This window comes from Puccinia triticina, chromosome 10A (genome assembly GCF_026914185.1).
Source record: "Puccinia triticina chromosome 10A, complete sequence".
NCBI classification, from domain to species: domain Eukaryota; kingdom Fungi; phylum Basidiomycota; class Pucciniomycetes; order Pucciniales; family Pucciniaceae; genus Puccinia; species Puccinia triticina.
Genome location: NC_070567.1, coordinates 4,459,233 through 4,481,442, shown reverse-complemented (window position 1 = coordinate 4,481,442; position 22,210 = coordinate 4,459,233). Strand labels below are relative to the sequence as shown.

At 43.1% G+C, this 22,210-nt stretch overlaps 2 protein-coding genes across 2 annotated transcripts; both read left to right on the top strand.

Moving 5' to 3' along the window:
- Nucleotides 1-762: 762 nt before the first annotated feature.
- On the top strand, nucleotides 763-2,030 carry PtA15_10A430 (uncharacterized protein; the record flags this gene model as incomplete). Its single annotated transcript, XM_053160605.1, has 6 exons — nucleotides 763-831; nucleotides 915-1,293; nucleotides 1,377-1,550; nucleotides 1,638-1,710; nucleotides 1,785-1,908; nucleotides 1,983-2,030. 6 exons carry the CDS (start codon nucleotides 763-765, stop codon nucleotides 2,028-2,030), a joined length of 867 nt encoding a protein of 288 aa, XP_053024562.1.
- Nucleotides 2,031-17,275: 15,245 nt separating this feature from the next.
- Nucleotides 17,276-19,959, top strand: PtA15_10A429 (uncharacterized protein; the record flags this gene model as incomplete). The annotated part of the gene is made up of 5 exons (XM_053160603.1): nucleotides 17,276-17,812; nucleotides 17,878-17,991; nucleotides 18,090-18,180; nucleotides 18,300-19,124; nucleotides 19,922-19,959. 5 exons carry the CDS (start codon nucleotides 17,276-17,278, stop codon nucleotides 19,957-19,959), a joined length of 1,605 nt encoding a protein of 534 aa, XP_053024561.1.
- Between the last annotated feature and the right edge of the window lie 2,251 nt (nucleotides 19,960-22,210).

Sequence of the window (22,210 nt, the reverse complement as noted above, 5' to 3'; positions counted from 1 at the left end):
ATAGGCGAGGGACTCTAGCTACAAGATAGGCTAGGCCCGAGTGAAACAAAAGAAGATACACGAGAGCGGACTCTTTGGAGTCCACGAATAGAAACGAAGATGACAATAAAATAGGACAACTAGGCGAGTCTTTAGAAGACCGCGTATTGGTAGGCGACGAGACATCACATCCCACACCTGGTTGAGCTAGGGACGGGACCGCATACGAAGAAAAGCAGAGAAAAGCTCATTAATTTGCAGGCAGCTTTTTGCTTTACGACTTAACTTGACGAAGACCCCCCGGATTTGACGAGGTGACGCTGTACTCCGGCAGGCTCCGGTGGGCGCCATGCGACCGGTGTTTGAGCACTCGCCGGGAGAAGGCATAAGTTCGGCTTCTGGTCTGGATCTGGGAGACCCGTGTGACCCGTGTCGATGGAAGAGAAAAATGAATCACCTTCAGGTGAGCTTCTGACCACCAAATATGCAGTATGGATACGTCATTAGAGAGAATCGGAACAGAATTTCTTGGGCCATGCAAGACTTGACCATCCGAATCGAGGTGCTCAGACTGACTGCTGAGCTTTTCCTGTATGCTCCGCATCTGATTGGTCAGTGCTCCTCTCCCCGCACTGCCTCAGTCACCACCCGAGGCTGACCCCCGTAATCTTCCGGGAATAGAAAATCTTGGGCTCGATGCCAAGCGAATGGCCATCGAAAACAACAACCTCCGCAACTGAAACCTGAACCCACCTCCGAACATCATCAATCATAACTACAACCATGCTAACCATCCAGAGCTTACTGAGACCATGTCTACGCTCGGCTCAACTACGACCAGCCACTCACGCCGTAAGCACTTCCCATCCCCATCATCCAGAATCGAGAAGCAGAGACTGATTGAATTATCGCTTGGATCGGAAACCATCATCAAGGTGTCTAACATTCGATTGATATCATCCAGCAATTCTTCTTCCTTTGCCACTCCGGCTGAAGAGCATGCCGGCAAACAACCGGCCGCGGCCTCGGAAACCAAGGAGTTCTCGATCTATCGCTGGAACCCGGACGAGCCGAGTAAGAAACCGAGCTTGCAGACGTACTCTATCGACTTGAAGAAATGCGGGCCGATGGTCCTCGATGCGTTGATCAAGATCAAAAACGAACTCGACCCCACCTTGACCTTCCGAAGGAGCTGTCGAGAAGGAATCTGCGGTAGCTGTGCCATGAACATTGACGGCGTCAATACCTTGGCTTGCTTGAAACGTATCAACAAGGAGACCAGTGCACCTGTCAAAATCTACCCCCTTCCTCACAGTAAGCTTTTCGTACTCCATCTAGTTTACACCATCTGCAAACACAAATTAGCTCATCCCGGTTCATTCTCGCATCTTCAACAGTGTACATCATCAAAGATCTTGTACCGGATATGACCCATTTCTACAAGCAATACAAATCTATCGAACCTTTCTTGAAGAACGACAACCCACCCGCCCAGGGGGAATTCTTACAATCCCCAGAAGACCGTAAGAAGCTTGATGGGATGTACGAGTGCATCCTATGTGCATGCTGCTGTGTGTCTACCTCCGTTTCAATCCTTTTCAAAACCTCCGACGTTGTTAAACTGACCATCCCCTCGTTTTTACTCTTTGTTTGTTTAGCTACCAGTTGTCCCAGCTATTGGTGGAACCAAGACGAGTACTTGGGCCCGGCTGTCTTGATGCAAGCATACCGGTAAGACTAGGCCACGCGTTACGTTTCTCGTGATCTACTCTCACTGACGTGTTTATTTATTTATTTTGCCTAAGATGGATGGCCGATTCACGTGATTCCTATGGCGAGGATCGCAAAGAGAAACTCCAAAACACCCTATCTCTTTACAGATGCCATACTATCTTCAACTGCACCAAGACTTGTCCAAAGGGCTTGAACGTTAGTTGGATGTTTTTCCCTCGTACCAATGCACCTGTCATATACTGAAATCTTGTCTCTTTGCGTATCTCCAGCCGGCTAAAGCTATTTCACACATCAAGAGAGAGATGGCCACTGCTTAATGCCCCGACGACCAGAGTTCTCTAGATTGTTGTATAGTCCCTTGTCAAATGTTTCTGAACCCCCAAGCACCAAATTTTGAGGGTTAATCTCAGTATTTTTAAAGGTTTATAAGCAGGTTGGAAAATAGAGATTGAGGAAGTGTGCCTGCATGTATCATCTACGAGATCATCCCTTACCATTAGCTATTGGCATACATGAGTAACTAAGGACTAATGGTTTAACTTTCAAAACAAGAGTTTCATTCCAAAACTTCACCCAAAGAGCCTTGATTTACATATTTTTGGCCGAGACCAATGTCTCTCAGCCCGAGACGCCTCAATCCACGGTGACGGGGTGATCGCTTTGAAGAGGTCCGAGCATCCATCAAGGAGTCAAGGGATGTCAACATCGAGTTCCTCCCCCCCTGTTTGCCATTCTTGAATCCAATCAAATACTTGTTCCATTCAATCAAGGCATGGGGTTTGGTCAAAGGAGCCACCAAATTGACAGGTCATGGTTGAAGAAATCAACTGAGGGATAGAAACACTGATCACCCCGGAAAAATTGTTAGATTTCTTTCATTGTTGCCAGCAACTCGGTCGCCCTTACTTGAATTGGAACAAATGACTAGGGCTATATTATGGCCTCCACCTGAGTAACTACTCTATCCTTTTCCTTTTCTTTTCCTACTTGTTCTGTCACAACAACAACAAAAAAATAGAGAAAAAAAATCTCAAAACTACAAAAAAACAAGTAAGAAAATCATGTCATGTATGTAGAACCAGCTCACTGCCAGCATATTTGGCTAGGATGAAGTCATCCCAGTTTAACTGGGATGCACTCAACCAATCTTAAATGGGTTGATCTTAACCAATGAAATATAAAACCAAGGGCCCTTGGATTTGTATTTCATCAGTTGAGATCAACCAAATTTAAATTGGTTGAGTGCATCCCAGTTTAACTGGGATAACCTCAACCCAGCTAATTATGCCGGCAGTGTGCAGTTAGAAATACATTATCCTACCCCCCTCCCTTATGTGAGTTATTTATGTACCGGAGTGATGCACCACTTTGAGCTATGGGGTGCATTGTTTGGTGCACTTAGCACATGTTCTTGGGTGTCAGCCCAGCGGGACTTGTCCCCTGATCACCCCCCAAACTTGGCTATATGGCTAGGCCACACGCGCTTGGGGGTTGGCCCAGCAGGCTTTGCCCTCCAACTTAACTCGGTCCCTCTATTGGAGGGGGGCACTGTCCCGCAGGAACCTCCGAAAGTTATAGGCAAAAAAGGCGCAGAAACTCATGCAGGAGATAAGTTTTGAAAATGTCCCCACTAAAAGACCACATTCTCTACTGCCGCGGGGTCGGCATTGGAGGACTTCCCGCCGATCTGGAAACCCAGATTTTCCCAGATTTCGCAGGGAAATCTAGGCAGATCTAGGATTTGGGACGATCGAGCCCAGATTTCCCCGCGAAAAATCTGAGTTCCCAGATTGACGGGAAGTCCTCCATTGTAGCCCGTAATTCCGGAGGTTGCTTGGCTCCCCCGAGGAGGGACTTAATTATGACTGAGAAATTCCAGGTGAGATGAGGCAACCTCTTCCACTTTTAGAGAGAGCGCCGGAACATCAAGTTTCGATGCGACCAAGAAAAACTGTATTTGCATGCGACGCAGAGGGGGCCACGAAGCCGGCCTTCAACGAGAGCTGAAATGTGAAGTTAAATTGTTAGGAGGCTGCGGATGGAAAAAAACATCGTCACTCCATAACACAGACACTTGGACAACGACTCCACCTCCCTCCAGAGTCCTTTTGGAACCCTCTGTATTCATTCACAGCGCCTGAACAATCCCAACGCAGCAATGAGAAACTTCCTCACTTTAGCCCTTGTGTGCTGTCATCATGCCGCTTTACTCTCAGCAACCCCGCCATTAAGAAGTCCTTCAGTTGAACGCGAAGGATTGGAATTACCGGGAAGCTCTAGCGAAAATTCACAATCCGTGCAGAACCTGTTTGGAAATTCGCAGAGATGCAGCCCTGTAGAGGAAACATCGAAGCCACGGGGTCAGTCTACTCAAATCATTTCCTAGGCGTCACCTGATCAAGAGACAACTCAGACTAACCAATCTCATATTTTAGGCGAGTTTGACTTGGATTACAGTCGCCCAGGCAGGGAAAGGGCTCGTATGGTATGGGGTAGTAAGGATCCAGCTACATATCTTCTTGACTCACTGCGTCCATCCTTTCAGACACTTGGTGAGTAGCCTTCTGCTCAACAATAGTTTTCATATCGCGAATTGTTTTTTGCCCAAAAAATCGGTCTCACGTATCACTCTTTGCAGGCGAAAACGAGGCAGGCACCCCTTCCTCCCTGAAAGTCAAATCAGGAGCCAGCACAAAACGCCGAGGGAAACCACGCAATCCCGTGGGTCCTCGAAACAGTATGGGAAATCGGTCCTCCAAACAAATAACCGAAAATGGCAATGTAGCAATATCCAGTATGGATGAATTGTCATCTGAAAGTGCCGCATCAAACCACTTTCAAGGTACATCCATGTCAAACGACTCTCTGGATGATGAAATTGAAAAATATGAGCGGTCTATAGGCGATGCTAATTTGAAGGACATTGAGCCAGCAATTTGGCCTTGGATTTCAACCATTTGGAGCCACGTTGATCAGTCAACAGCTGAAGAGATAATAATGAGGATCAGAACAGCCATACCAATTTTAACGATGTCATTTCATGACACTCTTTCCAAATCATCCGTAGATGAAGTCCAATTCATGCACAAAGTCAAGGCATTTGCTTGTTTACTCTGGACGCTTAACCTCAGGTCTCTAGAAATTATTGACCCTCATGAATCAGTGTCGACTTATCTAGAAGAGCAGAATGAATTTATGAGATGGTTTGCTAGTTCTCTGTTCCATTTGATTTACCCCTCAAAGAGTGAGCTACCTCTGTCACAAAAGAGCCAGGTCACTCTCCTGGAATGGATTTATCAAGATGCGTTGGAAGCTATCCATAGTCATCAGGATCAACCTTCCTACAAAGTGTTTTCAATTGACTCGAAAGAAAGCCCTACTCTCATTTCACAAGACCAGGTATTGATGAGTAAGGCGGCAGTTGCTATTATTATTTTCTATCTGAAAAACAAAAACTCTGAGAAGTGGGAATATTTCTTTGGAGAAGAGGAGAATTTTTTCATCAAACTTTCTAACTTTGAGTCCAATTGGATTCAAAGGTTTTTTGAGAGATCAAGGACAATGATTGAGGATCATAGCAGAAACAAAATCTTACCATGGGAATCTGATTTCTCCCCACTTGAATATTTCCCAAAGAGGGAAGAGAAATTAAATTTTAAATTTTACAAATATGTTGAACCAATCATTTCATCAAGCCCAGGTAAAGAAATAACAACCCTTTCCAACAAGAATTTCCAGTTGAATACTCAAGAAGATGTTTACTGGGTTTGGATACTAAGGCTTACACTAAAAGAAAACATCAAAGCACCAGAAAGCTTCAAGTCAGCTGTTTCCCTGAAAAGGGACATCCGGAATTACCTTGATGGGGAAATTGAAGCATTGAATGAACAGCAAAAATTACAATTTGAATTGAATTATGAGAAACATTTCCCAGAAAGAATCAATAAATTAATTGATTATCTCTACTCCACCAGTGGAAGGTTTATCAGTTTTCTAGGCTGTCAAGACACTGATCCAAAGCATCACATTCAGCAAAATTCAATCAAACATTATTTTGAATCAATCTTCTCCACACCCCATAGCAATAGTCCAAGAATTGAACCCCACAAGAAAGGAGAAAATAAAATTTCAAATCTTTTCAAGAAACTATTTCTTCTGCAAGAGCATGAACCTATTTACACAGTTCAGCAATGTAAGGGTAAACCAGATCATTTTTTGGTTGTTACAATGAAAGATATAATCTTGATGGAACTTGTTATGAATATCATTGGAAGTTTTTATAAAGATGCCAATGTTGAAACATGGAGGATCTTATTTGTGGAAGACCATTGGCTTTTCAATCTTTTCATGAAATTGAGCTCTGATGATTTCAATAGGAGGTCAAATGCTGACAGAAGAAGAATATTTAGATTATTGAAAAGATTAGACATGTTCCCATGGGAAATGTCCCGTTTGAGAGGTCCTCTACCACATGCTGTACAAATGACATTCTGGCTCAAAGAAAGGGCCTGTGTATCCAAGTGGATTCAAAAAAATGGGTATCCTCTTGGACGCAGTTCTCCAGATTCTGCTGATATGGCTGATATGGAAAAATGATTATGGAATCCTAGCACAAAGGGCCAAGCAGGATTATTAATTATTCCTAACAAAAGACCCTTATACTCATACATATATATATGTGCATAGACTGTGTAAGATTATGATGTTATATAACATCATCATATTACATTCAACATATCCAATCAATATCTTTTTTTATTTCTTCAGATTATTATTCCTCTTTCTGTCTCCTCTTTACCTTCTCAATCATTCAAGTTCAAGTGTTTGTGCCTGATGAGATCTTCCAACTTAGACACGACTATCTGCACTCAGCTTCCGACTAATAGATAAAGTTTCCTCAGTCTTGTTTTGATCTATACCTGAGTATTGATTTCTTTTAATTCATGCCCTCATGCATATAATCATGACTACTCTTTCATCTCTCGTATCGGCGAGTTTGGGTACGAGTAGAATGTGAGCTCTCAGAGATTCCTTTGATCAGGTCAGCTGTTAAGAAGCAAACAGTAGCGTTCAACTTCAATGTTATGTTGGGAGAATTTTGATTTGGGAACGAAGACAAGTTACAATTACAGGGTACTCCATAAACCTTTTCTATATAAACGACAGCGACCATTTTTCCCATATAGAGGAGAAGATTGATTTGTTTCCAGGCTCAGATGTGCATATTTTCGTGGTTGAAAGGTTGTCATATACGAATGCGATGCAAAGAATTACTTGAAATAACTTCTTAAATCGAATTGATCCCGGTTATGGTCTTTGACAATCACGCCGACTTCGGTGACAATGGCATCGATCAAATTTGCAGGAGTGACGTCGAAAGCCGGATTGAGAGCGGTTGTGTTTTCCGGGGTAACCAGAACAGTAGCAACCCTAAGATCACCCTCTTTTTGGTCTTCCCCGATGACCTTTCCTCGGACTGAACAAGCTTCCAAACTTGCTCTTTCTTCGATCTGGATCGCTTTGCCAGTGGTAATCTTCAAATCGATTGTCGTCCGCGGCGCTGCGATAACTACGGGAATTTTCGTTTTTAGTTCGGGGTTATTGCCATACTTACAGATTAGCGAGATCTGATAGGTTGAAATTTTATTTGCTGTGTCCCCGTTGGAAGCGATTCTTTGATCAATTTCACCATGTTTTTGGGTTGGCAATCGATGGATCAGTAGGAAATGGTTATTTCAAATCAGTAGCTGAGAAGATTGCGCAGTACGAAGAGCGAGGGAAGCTTACCGGTCTGCACCAGCGATAAAAGCGTCAACTTTACCCGATTGAATTAGCCACCCAACTGCAGAGTCACAGACCATGGAGCACGGGATCGAAAGGGCTTGAAGCTCCAAGCTGGTTAGTCTAGCGCCTTGCAGATATGGTGTCGTTTGCATGAAATAGGTGTGTTCTAGTCTATCCATTTCATGTAGCGCAGTGATGATCCCCAAGGCAGTACCATAGCCAGAAGTTGCGAGCGAGCCGGTATTACAGACTGTCAAGACGGAAATCTTCTCCTTTGGATTTAGACTTAAAGTCTCGATCAACCACTTCGCTCCTAAGCGCCCGATCGTTTTATTCCTCTCTACGTCTTCTGTCCAGATCAGCTTGCACAAATCAACTAGTGTTTTGATCAATGATTTTAGTTTCTCCGGCTGACTTCCGATTGGCTCTTGAATAGTCATCTCTTCAAGTCGATCGTATTTTGCGTTGACTCTTTCAATTGCTTCCTGCAAATTCACAGCGGTTGGTCGGGCAGAGATTAATAGTACTGAGCTTTCTTTGAGATAGTCTTTGACATCCTTGATCGATAAATCCTGCTTGCTAGTTGAGAGACGAAGAAGACCACAAGCTAAGGCCAGAGCTGCGAGAGAGCCGATCGCAGGCGCCCCTCTAATATTCATAGCCTTGATAGCTCGGTGCGCCTCGGTCGGATTGCTGATGGTTATCCACTTGAACTGATGAGGGAGCAGGAGTTGGTCGATTATCTCTACAGCATGAGTCTCCTCGAATGGTTTGCCGTCGATCATCCGGATGGATAGCAAACCGGGCGAAGTGTTGTCATTGCTGATGGACATGTTCAAAAAAAAGTACCGGGGTATTCCTGTTATGTACGACCAAAAATAGACATTCGGGTTAGAATCAAATCGCGATTACGACCTTTTCAACGACAACTCACCTGGGATGGCCGCTGACACCTTTCTAATGAGTTTATGAAAACTGCGTTGTGGAAAGAGATTTGTAAATTGTCTCGGCCGCCGAAAACCTGCGACACCAGCGAAACCTGTCACACCTGCGATGGATGTCACATATTCAACAAAGGCCTGCCGCGAGAAAACCACCCACTCAACTTCGCACAAATTAACAACCATGGCACATCAGCAGTCGTTCTCGGGCCCATCCCACAACGACCATTCCACTCAAGCGCGATCCCGTCCCAGGATATCGAAAAAAGGACTGTTCGCCAAAGATTGTACGCCAAAAGCAATCCACTAATCCATACTTGGTCAACATGATTGATGACTTTTGCCTCATGGCTCTTGTCGCGACTTCAGTGACTTCTATGATGTTTGGATTCGGGGATACTGATCCTCAAAGAGACGTTGTAAACTTGATGGAAGAAATCGTAATCGATCATATTTCCGACGTGGTAAGTTGACAGTTTGAGCCAGGGCCGAAGCGAGAAAGAAAAGAAGGGAACGGAGGACTTATGTGTGCTTCAAAAGTTGATTACTGCGCACAGGAGGTCAACAAACAGGGGAAAATTAAAAGTGGACGACATCAAATCAGCATTAGAAGAATCAACAACTCGCGTCCACAATCCACCCACACACGGATCGTCATCCAGAGAGCTTATTAAATATTCGCCATACCCCTTCGCCCGCCGGAAGGTTTCTTTAGCGGAAAAACAATTGAGTCGAATAGAGGAACTGCTCTTCATGCAGGACGACTTGGCAAGGGCCAGAGGAAGAGCAGACGATCTCAAAGCCTATGGTGCTGACGACTCCCCCGATGACCATCATCCGATGGACAATCTCAATCTGGCAGACAAAGGAAAACAGCGCGAATATTGACCTTGAACGCATCCTCAGTCTATCGGGACGTCTCAGAAAGATGCAAACTTCCCGTCCCCTTTGTTTACTTTTAACATACAAGTCCTTGCTGATTCCCTGCGAATCTAAATCTAAATCATCACCTTATTATCTTATTCGGTGTACTTTTATAATAGATGTGTAAGTGGCCCGTTTTGACTGGGAGTTGTAAAGAACAAATATGTTACTTGCTTGATGGGACGTTATAGCCGAGGGTTGCCCGAGCCTAGCTAAAGCCCACGATGAGGAGCACTAATCAGCAGCAAAGCCGTCTACGAATGGAGAAAGGTACTTCTGAACGCACCCAGGCCTCGCCCGCTCGCCCTGCTTGCAGGCAGACTTGGTGTCAAGTTCGAGGATTGCCCAAATGTCATCTAATTCTTGTGTTGTGTGCCAGGATACTTACAAATGATAAGACATGCACACTATCATGGGATTTGTCTAACTTAACACAAGGCTACCCTTGTGGGAGGCTCACTGTGGCTGGCGGCGAAGCCGCCCAGTGCGCCCGGACCCTCCGTTTGAGAGACTTTGTTAAGCTAGGGCTTTATTCTACTCCATTTGCGGGCCTCATTTCCATACTGATGAGGAAAGAACAGCCACATCACTCTCATCAACCTCGCCAATCCAATATCAAGATAAGCTTACTGCTCAAGCTCGGTAGCGAGAAAGTCGGACGATATCGAAAAAATGACTAACTTCATCGATATCGGCGGTGGACCACCAATCATGAGATGTAATGACAGCTCAAATATGGTTGATTCAATGAAAGACAATCTGAACATAGGAATGAGCAATGAGTAGGGTTATAATCATAAGGGAAAGTTATATTTAAATACTATGTCGGCAAAGAATGTTGTGGACAGGAAGGAATAAATGAATCTAGAAAAATCTTCAAATCAAAACGCCAGGAGAAGAGTATGACTGAACAAGTGAAGATTTAAAGAACAAGATGCGCACAGTGAGCGTGTTGATGGCAAGATGTGTGTGAAAGGATTGTAGTACATGTCTTTTCAAAGGGGTGAAGTTGGCGGATCCGGAAAAGCTGAAGGAATCTAGAAATTTTTTCAATTCAGAACGCCGGAATATGACACAGAGGTTTATGTGTGTACAGTGAATATAAGAACGAACATCAACGGGCAGAAGATAAAATGTGTCAATGACAAGATGTGTGTTGAATGATTGTACATAATGCGTGTTCTTCGAGGGGAATAAGCTGCTGGCGGAACCAGTGGGCGGAACCGGCGGATTCTAAGGGAAAATGCGACCGAGCGGTGCGCTTTGGGTAGGAACAAACACGGTCTAAATTCATCGAATCAATTACTTCAGCTAGGCTGATATCCTCTGTTTCTTTCGACTGCTAAGTGTAAGTTGGGAAAGGGGACGAACCATTTTAACACCCCGGCGTATGTTAGTTTCCACAGCACTAGAGCGCGAGCAGAGGCCGCTTCCTGTTATAGCCATTAACTTCCTGATAGAATTTGACCAAGTCCTGAGTTGAAGAGGTATAGCTGAGCTGACGATTTTCAGCCGAGTCACGTTCGGAAATGGATGAGAGAACCGAGAAGTCCATGTCCACCCGGGTATCGTCCGGATGTTGTCTCAGGGGATAGTACAAGCTGAACTGTTTGTTCTTGGTATCATCCGGTAGTAAACTCGGCCGCGAAATTTGAGGGAAGCTCCTCTGCCGGCTAACTAATGGCGAGCTGGTATCTTTGTCTTTAGGCGTTAAAGCTGCTGTAGACTCGCCTCGTGGTTTGGCAGTCTTTTCGCGTCGTGGTGTTTCCGCTGTCGTGCGCGAAGAATGAGATACACTTTTGGAATTGGCGCCTGGGACTGGATTGGGCGGGGAGATTGGCATCGGTAGTGAGCGCTGTGGGGTCAGATCATTATTTCGAGATGTATCGGCTGGACTCGAGACCCCCTTGTGTCGGTTTTTCCACTTCAAAGCTAGCCTTGACACAATCTTGAGCTGATTATTATCACCAGAAGACAGGCCCACCCGGGCAGGCTCCGCCCTGAGAAGTTCTTGAAACTCAAGATTCTCCGAGCGGAGCAGCCGGGTGGGGCGTTTGAGATGGTGATGGAGAGTTGGCGGGGTGACTTGCGATGGACTGGGTGGGGGTGACGTTACTTCGTCGGCCAAGCGCGTCGAGGGAACCCGTAAGCGTGAAAATAATCCCATCTTGATTGCCAAGTGTGCGGCTGGGGTAAATGAATAAAATGTAATTAGTGAGGAAAAGGTACTGGATGGTTACAACTTTCAACTGGCATGTGTGGGGGAAAATCCTTGCGTCACTACAACTGAGGATTTATGCGTCGATGAGCTGTAAGAGTTGTTTTGCTGACTGAAAAGTATCTCCCCAAAGAAGTTGTATGCTGCGCTCACACACATTCTGGTTAGAAGAAGAGCTGTTGAGAACTTGCGCGCAACGAATACTTGCAATTTTTCATGGCAGTTGAAGACACTGATGCCACCCATCAGTCACTTGGCATGTCGTGCAAGTAGTCAGGTACTTAGCATGTCGTGCCAGTAGTCAGGTGTGACGCAGTCGAGTGAACAACTACATACCTCAACGGGCTGGACCGTTCAAGCGCTATAATTGTCATTAATTCACATACTGGAAAAATATTTTGACACTCGAAATTCCTTTCCAGTTAATTATGGATTACCATCCTAACTTAAAACAACCCAAACAGTAACTGAACTGTGAGCTTTGGGTGTGTTAGCAGGGAAAAACTTGCCCACCCATCTGCCCCACCTTCCCGGAGGAAATCCGTACAGCCAAGTAAACCACCCAAAAGGCCTGAGTTTTCAGTTCTTCATCTTTCTGTGCTTCACAGATGACCAGAGGTTCTCTACTTGGCTGTCAATAAAATATTGAAATTTCCATTTTCATGTGTGTTTGTATTGCTTGGGCAGCTGTATGGATCTGTGGCTGCTATATTGGCTCTGTTGCCAATTGAACAAGGTGCCTACCAGATGTACTCTTATCTGTTGCTAACATCCAAGGGAATGGATATTCACAATAAGGATTCCCGCTTCCTACCTAACTTAACACAAGTCCCCCCTGGTGGGAGCGCTGTGGCTGGCGGCGAAGCCGCCCCTCCCGCAGGGAGGGACTTGCGCATTATCCCAAATTTTACGCGGGAGCAGAAAGTTCATTTGGCTGAGAGGTTTTTAAAATTTTTATAGCTCCTCCCCCAGCCTCTCCACCAATATGCCCTATCTGTACCCTATGCTACTTTTCTTTCTCTACAATTTGGTCTACTCAGATTTTTTCTATCCCAATCTGTTGACCTTTTCAAAAGATCAAAAATGCACAAGTCTTCCAAATGAGGCTCCACTTGTTTGGGACTCCAGGAGTTGTTTTTCTGGCTACAAGATAAATGAGTGGCTCAAATTCCTTGCAAGAACAGAACCTAAAACTCTGTGTATTCAGTTTTTCTATATTGGTTGGGATTTTTAGTGTAGCAGATCCTTTCTGCTCCTGCTTAAATCAAGACATAACACATAAGCCTCTCCTGCGGAGAGCCCTCCGGGCGGGGTCCCCCGGACCCTCCGCTCGAGAGGCTTTGTTAAGCTAGGCTTCCTACAGCACTGAATTTCTTTACTCGCGGGTGACATGCTTGCTTAAAAATCTGGCATCAAGTCCCGGAAGTTGCCCGGAGCATCCTCATAAACTCATGAGCACTCAAACTCTTTGCCTGGTTTCTTTATTGTGAAACCATATTATTTGCTTCAATTGTGTCAAAAAAAAATTATGACCACAAGTCAAGATGCTTGACTACATGCCATACAAGGCATGTTAATTAGCATGAAGGTTTGGGAGTTACAAGTGTCTGAGCCAGCTGCCACAAGGACAAAAAAGCCACAGTGCTCAGGGCCCAGGCCACATCTGAGACTTGATTCACACACAGGCTGAGTCTTAACCCAGGGAGTAGTTTGATGTGAAAATCACTTGGAATCCATGGTGCACTTGTGTAGAGGGGCAGACCATCAGCTGTTGGTCACCACAAATTTCATTAGGGGTGTATTCACAGGATCACCTTGAGGATTCCATGGAACCATCAGAGTTGATATCAATGTATACCACAGGCTCACAGTCCTGTGCATGAAAATAGTGGGTGCAAGCATGGCCTCAAACAAGTCACAAGAATAGTCCTGAATATACCAAGGGTTGAAACTGTGACAACCAGCCTTAGGCAGGCCAGCAGACAGGCCACACCACTGTACTATTTTAGAATGGTGCAGGTTTCCTTTTCCAAAACATACACCCCTAAAAACAATGTTTTTGACTCATTTTTTGGCAGTCTTTTTCTCAACTTTTTTTCTTCTATTTTTCTGAAACTTTCAAAATTCCAGGACCAAACCAAGCTGGTCATTCTTGGAAGGCAATTTTTTTTGAAAGTGGTGAAGCCAAAGTGAGCAACAAGCTCATGTGGCCTCCCCAAGTTCAAGGAGTGAGTTTTGTGCAAGCAACATAGGAAAATTGCTGATTTGTTGGACCAATGGTCTTACCAACCCCTTAAAAATACCACCATTGTTCCCTCCATGGATCTGTTGTTTTTATTTTATCCACAACACTGTTGGAATCCTAATATAACTCATAAGAGGAGTACCCCCAGTGAGCAGTACTTTGGTACACTTGCCAAGGTTCTTGTGAATGTTAATATTCATTATTTTAAACACTTGTGACAGGTATACTGTCCAAGCCAGACAACAAGAAGCTCTGCGCACTGTATTCAAGACATGACACAAGTAACATCATTACTTAGAACTCAGGCAATCCAGCATCACCAAGTCTAATGGACCCGGGCAAGCCCCCCAAGCATCTGAATCAGTGGGTAGATTAGTGTGGGCTAACTAGCTTGGATTACAATTGGAATAGGATATTACAATTGGCCATCCACATTGGTGGGGATTAGCAAGTCAGAGGTTATGTTTTTAAGTGCCTATATCATAATATGTTATGCTTTTGGCACCTAATCACATAAATTTCATGCTTGTGAGCATTATGAATATTTGTTTTGGATCTATTCTCAGGATTAGTGGGGTCAACATCTATACCCCACCAGCTCCAGATCAGATTTATCCCTTCTCTCCTGGTGTCAAGGCCAGACCACAAAGCCAAAATTGAGTTTTGGTTAAAAACTGGCTTTAATTTTTGGTTGGATAAATTAACCCCAATAGATACAATGGGTGACTTCCCGTGGGATCTGGCACCCTCCCAGATGCCGCTTTAGACTCGAAAAGTCTAGATTTTTGCAGGGAAATCTAGCTTTTTGGGCTCTAGATTGTTTCTGGGAGACTCCCAGATCTCAACGGGAAGTCATCCAATATATGTAATATATTGTGTGAGCTCCACTTGGCACTACCCTGCATTCTGATGGTGTATTTATGGTAGGGGTAAATAAAAACATATTGAAGGAATATCCTCTGGGGGCCAAAAAAAACATTCTGCTGCTTTGCATCCTATGTCAAGCACTGCAAGACCAGTTTTGGTAAGCAATGTAATAACAGTGTCAATGACTCAACTTTTGTATCAGCCCCGTCTGTTCAATGAATCTGCCTGAACAGACTCAGTCTTTGCATTATGCGTCAGATTCTGTTTAGCCATATTTCTTGATTGGACTCTGTTAATATCCTAAACATCCATATTTGTATGTTGAGGTAAATTTCTTGTACATAACCTGCCTATTCCTGTAACCTCAAAATTGAGGGATATGTCCTTGTCACCAAAGTACATAAATCAAAACACTGTCTGAGGCCAGCTCAGAATCTGAGCTAATCAATGTCTTGTAGGTTTGACAAACCTATTTTAAAAGATCGCACATATTATTTTTTGATTACACTGCTATCTAAAATTGTTTCACATCACATCACCCCAAACTCAAATTCTCTTAACCAGAAATAGATAGAGTGGATGACTTCCCGTTGTCATTTAGAGAGCTCTAGATGCCCCTCTAAATCCTAAATTAAGACACCTATCAAAAAATCAACCAGCGCACGTGAAATCAATAAACTGTAGGGTTGGGAAAACACTTCTCTTTTTGTCAAAAATTAAGAATTTGGGTGTGTAAATTGAGATCTGGGAGGCTCCCAGACTCGACGGGAATTCCTCCAGTCAGTGCAAAGGGTGAGATTTAAAAAAGTACAATTTTTAAAACCTGATTCTCATTGAAATTATCTACAATCTTTTTTTTATAAAAACCTTTCCAACTGTCTTGGATTCTGATGGTATACATCCTGTACACTGTTGTTTTTTTGTTTTTTGTTGGAAAAGGCTATAACTATATAGGTGTAAGAGAGTGTGAATTCAATACCAAATATTTATTCTGCTCATTAACCTCAAAATTCATCCAATTTATACCCCATCAAAAATCCTTTCAAAAAATTTGAGTTCAGACCAATTTTTTAAAGCTCACATACAAATATTACTTTCTTGATATTAGATTGACCTTATCAAAACTCCTTTTGACCCAGTGGAGCTTACACCAAGTGTGTAAATCTCATACATAAATTAATCCCTTTAACCTATCCTTATCAGAAAGAGTCAGCAATATATACTGTGTATACATCAGAAAATTAGGAAAATGCTCATCTTCTGGGACAATATAGCTTTGCTGATATGTGTTTTGGGGGTGTTGGAGCAGTTCCAAAGTGTTGTGTTCAAGCCTGAAATTGATGAAGGAACTTCAGAACCATCTGTTGAAAAGGTGATATTGAACACAGTTGATCTTCATCAAAGTTTAGCTGTTGGGGAACACAGAGAGGGCACCTTGAAGGAATCTTGGGAAAGAGAAATGGGAGGTGAACCATGTCACCCATCTTGCAAAGGTATGAGAAAAATCCCTCTAGATACTCAAACAATTTCCTATTTTTTTTAAGGTGAACCTTGTGGACCTCTCAACAGTAAACAAGTGGCTGACTCATTCCATTAATCCAGAGAAGTACCAAATGGAAAGGATGGGAGATGGTAAATATCTTCTACTATATTTTACATAAATTTATTCTGGAGAAGCTGGAGGGTTTTCTATTAAATACAGGATCATTGGAAAAGGTTTGGGAATGCTATATGGAAACATTGAAAAAGTGGAATCATTGGAGATCTGCAGTTCTGGATTTAGAAACAAAAGAAAAAGAGAAGAACCAAATCAACAAAAAAATGGATGAAATGCTTACATCAATTTCAACTCTGTTTCAAAAAAGAATGCATGAATTAAGGGGTCAGAAGTTTGAATTTAATCAGATTTTAAGAAGGGATGTATATGTTCTACCATATCCAAGTTTATTAAATCAACAGAATCATGGAAGGCAAGATCATGGGTTTTGCCTATGTTCATTAGCAAAAGACATATTACAGGTTGAAAATAATCCCCAAATACCCCGGGGGGCACCTCGGATTGACCCTCCAGCTTGTGCTGCAGCAACAAGCAAAAGTGGGCCGGTCAAATTGGATTTCAAGGAGGGCCTAATCAATTGATTAGGGCAGCTCCAGGGAGGGGGTAGGACGGAACCGGATCCCCTGGGGAGAAACACACCTCCCCCTCCCCTCTTAAATAGACGCCGGGTTGCCACCCAACTCTTGTCAGACGTGTTGCAAACGCCCCCACCCAAGCCTTGTTGTCAACTACAATGGTCTTGTTGCACGCAACCTATCCAGATCAAACTCGGCCATATTTGGACCCTTCCCCCTCGCCTCGTCTTCCTACATATTCCCCTGAATTGCACCCTATTGCGCCCTGACCGGAAACTTTATTTTCATAGGTCGCGAATCGCGATAGTTGCAAAGACATCACAACCCAGCTAGCCCTTTGCCTCGTTGTCATCTTCAACACTCTACCTCAACATCAGGTAAGACCAGCCCTAATGGTCAACAAGCAGCACTTCCTCAGCAGCACGAGCACGTGCACGAGCACGAGCAGCAATGGAACCAACCCAGGAGAAGACTAACAGCAAGAAACGGCTGCAACCAACAACCATTCCGACCCAGCCGACCAGCTCATCTCCGAAACGGACGCGGGTCAGCTCACCATCAGATCAGATGCAGTCCGAAGACCGCACCAAGATCCCAAGCCAACAGCCAGTGCTAGTAGCGGACGAATTCCAGACAGACGCTGCCCGACAGATCGATGCCAGTAGCGGACTCCTGCCCGAGCAGTCGGGCTCAGGAGAAGAGAAGCCCCAACAACTCACCCTCTCCCACCAAGTTCGTCACCAAGTAGCCCTCCCACCCAACTACAACTACATCCCTATCTCAGCCCATCGCCCCCCAAGTAAACCAGCTAGGACATATCCCTTCACACTCGACCCTTTCCAACAAGTCTCGACCACTTCAATCCAACGTAACGAGAGCGTACTCGTCTCAGCCCATACTAGCGCTGGGAAGACCGTTGTTGCCGAGTATGCTATCGCTCAATGTCTCGAAAACAAACAGAGAGTCATCTACACTTCTCCTATCAAGGTCCGCCATCTTTCTTCCCTCTTAATCATTTTCTCCCATTGCTTGAAATTCATCTTGTTTTGTAGGCTCTTAGTAATCAAAAGTATCGAGAATTGATGGCCGAGTTTGGGGACGTGGGTTTGATGACCGGGGACGTGACAATCAACCCAAGTGCATCATGTCTAGTCATGACAACAGAGGTCAGCACAAAGCGCACCCTCAGACGAACCAAATAAGCTAGAAAAAATGCACCGGTTTATCCTGATTATTGCGTCCTTCTGTTACTCATCCAAAACAGATTTTACGGTCGATGTTGTATCGTGGCTCAGAAGTAATGAGAGAAGTGGCTTGGGTCATCTTTGACGAAATTCATTATATGCGCGATAAGAGTAATCAGCCATCCCTCTTCTCGTTCAACTTGGGCCAAATCATGCCCCAAAGATCACTCTTCTCTCCACCGGCATTCAAGAAAGTTAATCTATGTTCGGGGTTTTTTATGTCATATCAGAAAGAGGAGTCGTTTGGGAGGAGACCATCATTCTATTGCCCCACTCGGTTCGATATGTATTTCTATCGGCAACAATACCTAACGCGATGCAGTTTGCCGAATGGATTTGCCATACCCACGATCAACCTTGTCATGTGGTTTACACCAATTTCCGACCAACCCCACTACAGCACTATTTATTCCCATCTGGCGGCGACGGAATCCATTTGGTCGTCGACGAGAAGGGCGTATTTCGAGAGGATAACTTCTTAAAAGCGATGGGATCCTTGAATGATTCGAGAGGCGAAGATCCTGCGAGCTCGATGTCCGGTCGAAACAAGCAGGGCAAGACTAAGAAAGGCGGTAACTCGACCAAAGGCCCCTCCGATATTTACAAGATCATCAAGATGATCATGGTCAAGAACTATAATCCGGTCATCGTCTTCTCATTTTCGAAGAGAGAGTGTGAGGCACTAGCAATCCAGATGTCCAAGTTAGAATTCAACTCCGAAGAAGAGAAGGAAACCGTCGACACGGTTTTCAAGAACGCGATCTCCAACTTGTCTGAAGACGATCAAGGCTTGCCACAGATCAAGCACATCTTGCCACTTTTGAAACGGGGGATTGGAATCCATCACGGTGGTCTACTGCCGATCCTCAAGGAGGTCATCGAGATCTTGTTCCAAGAAGGGCTGATTAAAGTCTTATTTGCCACGGAAACCTTCTCGATCGGCTTAAACATGCCCGCCAAGACCGTTGTCTTCACTACCGTCCGTAAGTTTGATGGGAAAGACTTCAGGAGTTTGAGCTCGGGTGAATACATCCAAATGTCTGGCCGAGCTGGTCGTCGAGGGTCTCAGTTTTTTCATTCTTTATCATTCCTGTCACATGCAATACTGTTCTCTGTAATTTTCTCTCCTTAGTTTGAGAAATAGTAAAGATTCTGAGAAATTTGCGCAAAATTGGAAAATTTTCACACTTTTCATATTTTTCACTTTCATTTTTTTTCTGTCATAATCATTCTTGGGAACTTACTTTCCACCCCTGTAGCCAAATCCATGAATTCAGGTCTGTTGCCTGAGCTTCTGTAATGAAAAATGCAGTGCCAAAAAGATTAGATGACCCACTGTACATGAAATCCTGCTACCAACCAATCAAGTCCACCAAAAACTGATTGGGTGTCAAAAGAGTTTACATTATGACCTTATGTCCCTTGCCATATATCAATGACAAACATGCATTAATCATCAACACTTGCATAAAATTAATCAAACATTGCCCTTCCTATCACCTTTGTCTGTCCCCCAACTCAAATTTTCCTCCAAAAGAATAGCTTGGTCTTAGTGTTAAAATCCCTGCAGCGGCGGAGCCGCCTTGGCCTCTAGTGATGTTAACAAGTCAGTTATTGAGAAGTGGGAAGAGTGTCTTCTTGAATCTGTTTCACAAATCTACAGACTGTGGGACTCAAATTATCTTTATTCTGAAAAAGAAATGGAACTTTCACTAAAGAAAGAAGGAAGTGATCTCATGATTGATTTCTTCATTGACATAAAAAAGCATCACATCATTGAAGATTACAGTCTTTCCCATTTTTTAAACAAAAAAGACATGGGATATTTGATATTTGTTTATATCACAAGCAGGTTTCCTCTTCAAGATGAACCACCAGATTATCTTATAAAAACGGACTTACTTCGCGCACTGCGAAAAGCTCTTCGCGCACTGTGCAGTGCGCGAAGTTTGCAAACACTTCGCGCACTGCGCGTGAAGGGCGCAACTTTTTCAAATTATTTTTTGACCAATCAATAGAAAAGCTTATTATTGTCCTCTGTGAATTTATTTGGAGTTTTTTGAAGCTTCCTTGTATGCTTGAAAATACCACCAATAAAAAAAACAAGTACAGCCATTTGGGGACCTGGAATTCATATTCCCACCAGTCAAAAAATCCAAATAATTTAGTGAATAATGATACATATGAATTCAAGCTTTTTAGAATTTTTTGGCCACTTTGTGCAAGAATAAGGCTTTCAAAAATTAGGAAAGTTCACCACTTACTGGCGCATTTTGGCATATCTTGAGAAACAGTTACTGGTTTTTGAAAGCCTTGTCCTTGTACAAAGTGGCCAAAAAGTTCTAAAACTTTTAAATACATGTTTAATATGATTCAATAAATTAATTGGATTTTTTGGCCTGTGGGAATATGAATTCCAGGTCCCCAAATGGCTGTACTTGTTTTTTTTATTGGTGGTATTTTTAAGCATACAAGGAAGCTTCAAAAAACTCCAAATAAATTCACAGAGGACAATAATAAGCTTGTCTATTGATTGGTCAAAAAATAATTTGAAAAAGTTGCGCCCTTCATGCGCAGTGCGCGAAGTGTTTGCAAACTTCGCGCACTGCACAGTGCGCGAAGAGCTTTTCGCAGTGCGCGAAGTAAGTCCGTATAAAAATTTATCTGAACTTAAACATTAAACTAAGTATCCAGGAAGGCCCTGCCACAAGAAAAATGGCAGAAATACTCAAGGGTAAGTCACATTTTTCATGTAAATATCCTGATGATATGCCAGAAATTTGATTCAATCGTTATATTTGCATTATATTTTTGTTTTCTTTGATGAATATAGTCTTAGATCCAGGTACCTGGAAAAACATTGAATTGCAGTACCTTTACTACCAAGCCCAGACATTTTCAGTGAAAAGCTCTTCTTCACAGTATTTTGAAGAAGTTTATGATGAATTCTCAATTTTTGTAGAAAATGAGGGAAATTTCCTGCCTGAACCAAATCATTTCATGGAGGAATTCTTACAAAAGATTACCACTGGTATATCACAAATAAAAATTGAAAGCAATAAAATATTGAATTGTGACCAAATAATGCTTGAATTGAAGTTGTTACATGAAATGCTGAGAATCCTTGGAAATTACTATCAACCTAGAATATTCAAGGCTCTGATGAAAATACCTTCAGATACTTATAATCAAATATGTATATTTGAAGAGTTCTGTGGCCTAGTTTCAAGTATTCTACATGGATGTTACCAACTCAGCTCTTATGAATCTGATGTACTGGTTGACCAGAATGAACACAGAGTAATATCAATATTTGGAGAAGATATAATGACAAAGAGAAGTGTACCTGAGGAAAGTTCTTTTTCAACAGAGGAAGATGATATGAAAAAATTATTCAGCAAATCAAAATATCACCTGGAAAGATATACAATTATGGTAAGACAGATGGAGGCAAGAGGAAATCCCCCCAACCTCCATTTTTGCCAAGTCATGCAAAGCATTACAAAACCTTTGATTAATAGCTTGATGTCACTGACACAAGACATGATTTAAAAGTGATCTAGAAGTGATTCAGGTAAGCCATGTGTTGGAATGTGATGCATTGGCTGGATTCAAAATCTCAATAAGCAAATACAATACAGAGCAATAGCAAGAAATACAACAATGTATTGGCTATTCTACCACATGGGTGAATAAGTAGAGCATGAACAAACATATTCCCAGTAGAGCATAATTGCCTTTTACCTCCTCATTTTTGTTTTCCCCCTCCCCTTATACCCATGAATTGATGAAATATCACAATTGCTAGGTTCCTGGTGTGCTTTGAAATATGATCTATTTGTTGATTTGCACATTAGAGTGCTACCATGATGTTTCACCTAAGTATGGGTCAGCTGTTGGACTGAACCATGAGCAATACCAACCAACTACCTTGCTAGAGTTTCTAGGTTTTGTCAACCAATTACCTTAGACCTTAGGATCATTTACTTTCAGAACCTCGGTCCAAAACAAACATATATTGAAACAATTTCAATGAGAATGAAAAGTACTTGGGTGTCATAAAGCATACATCTTACCTTTGTGCTTGGCACGAGGAGGTCAAGGTGCGAAGATGGCTCGGAGTCATACCAACAAGATTATA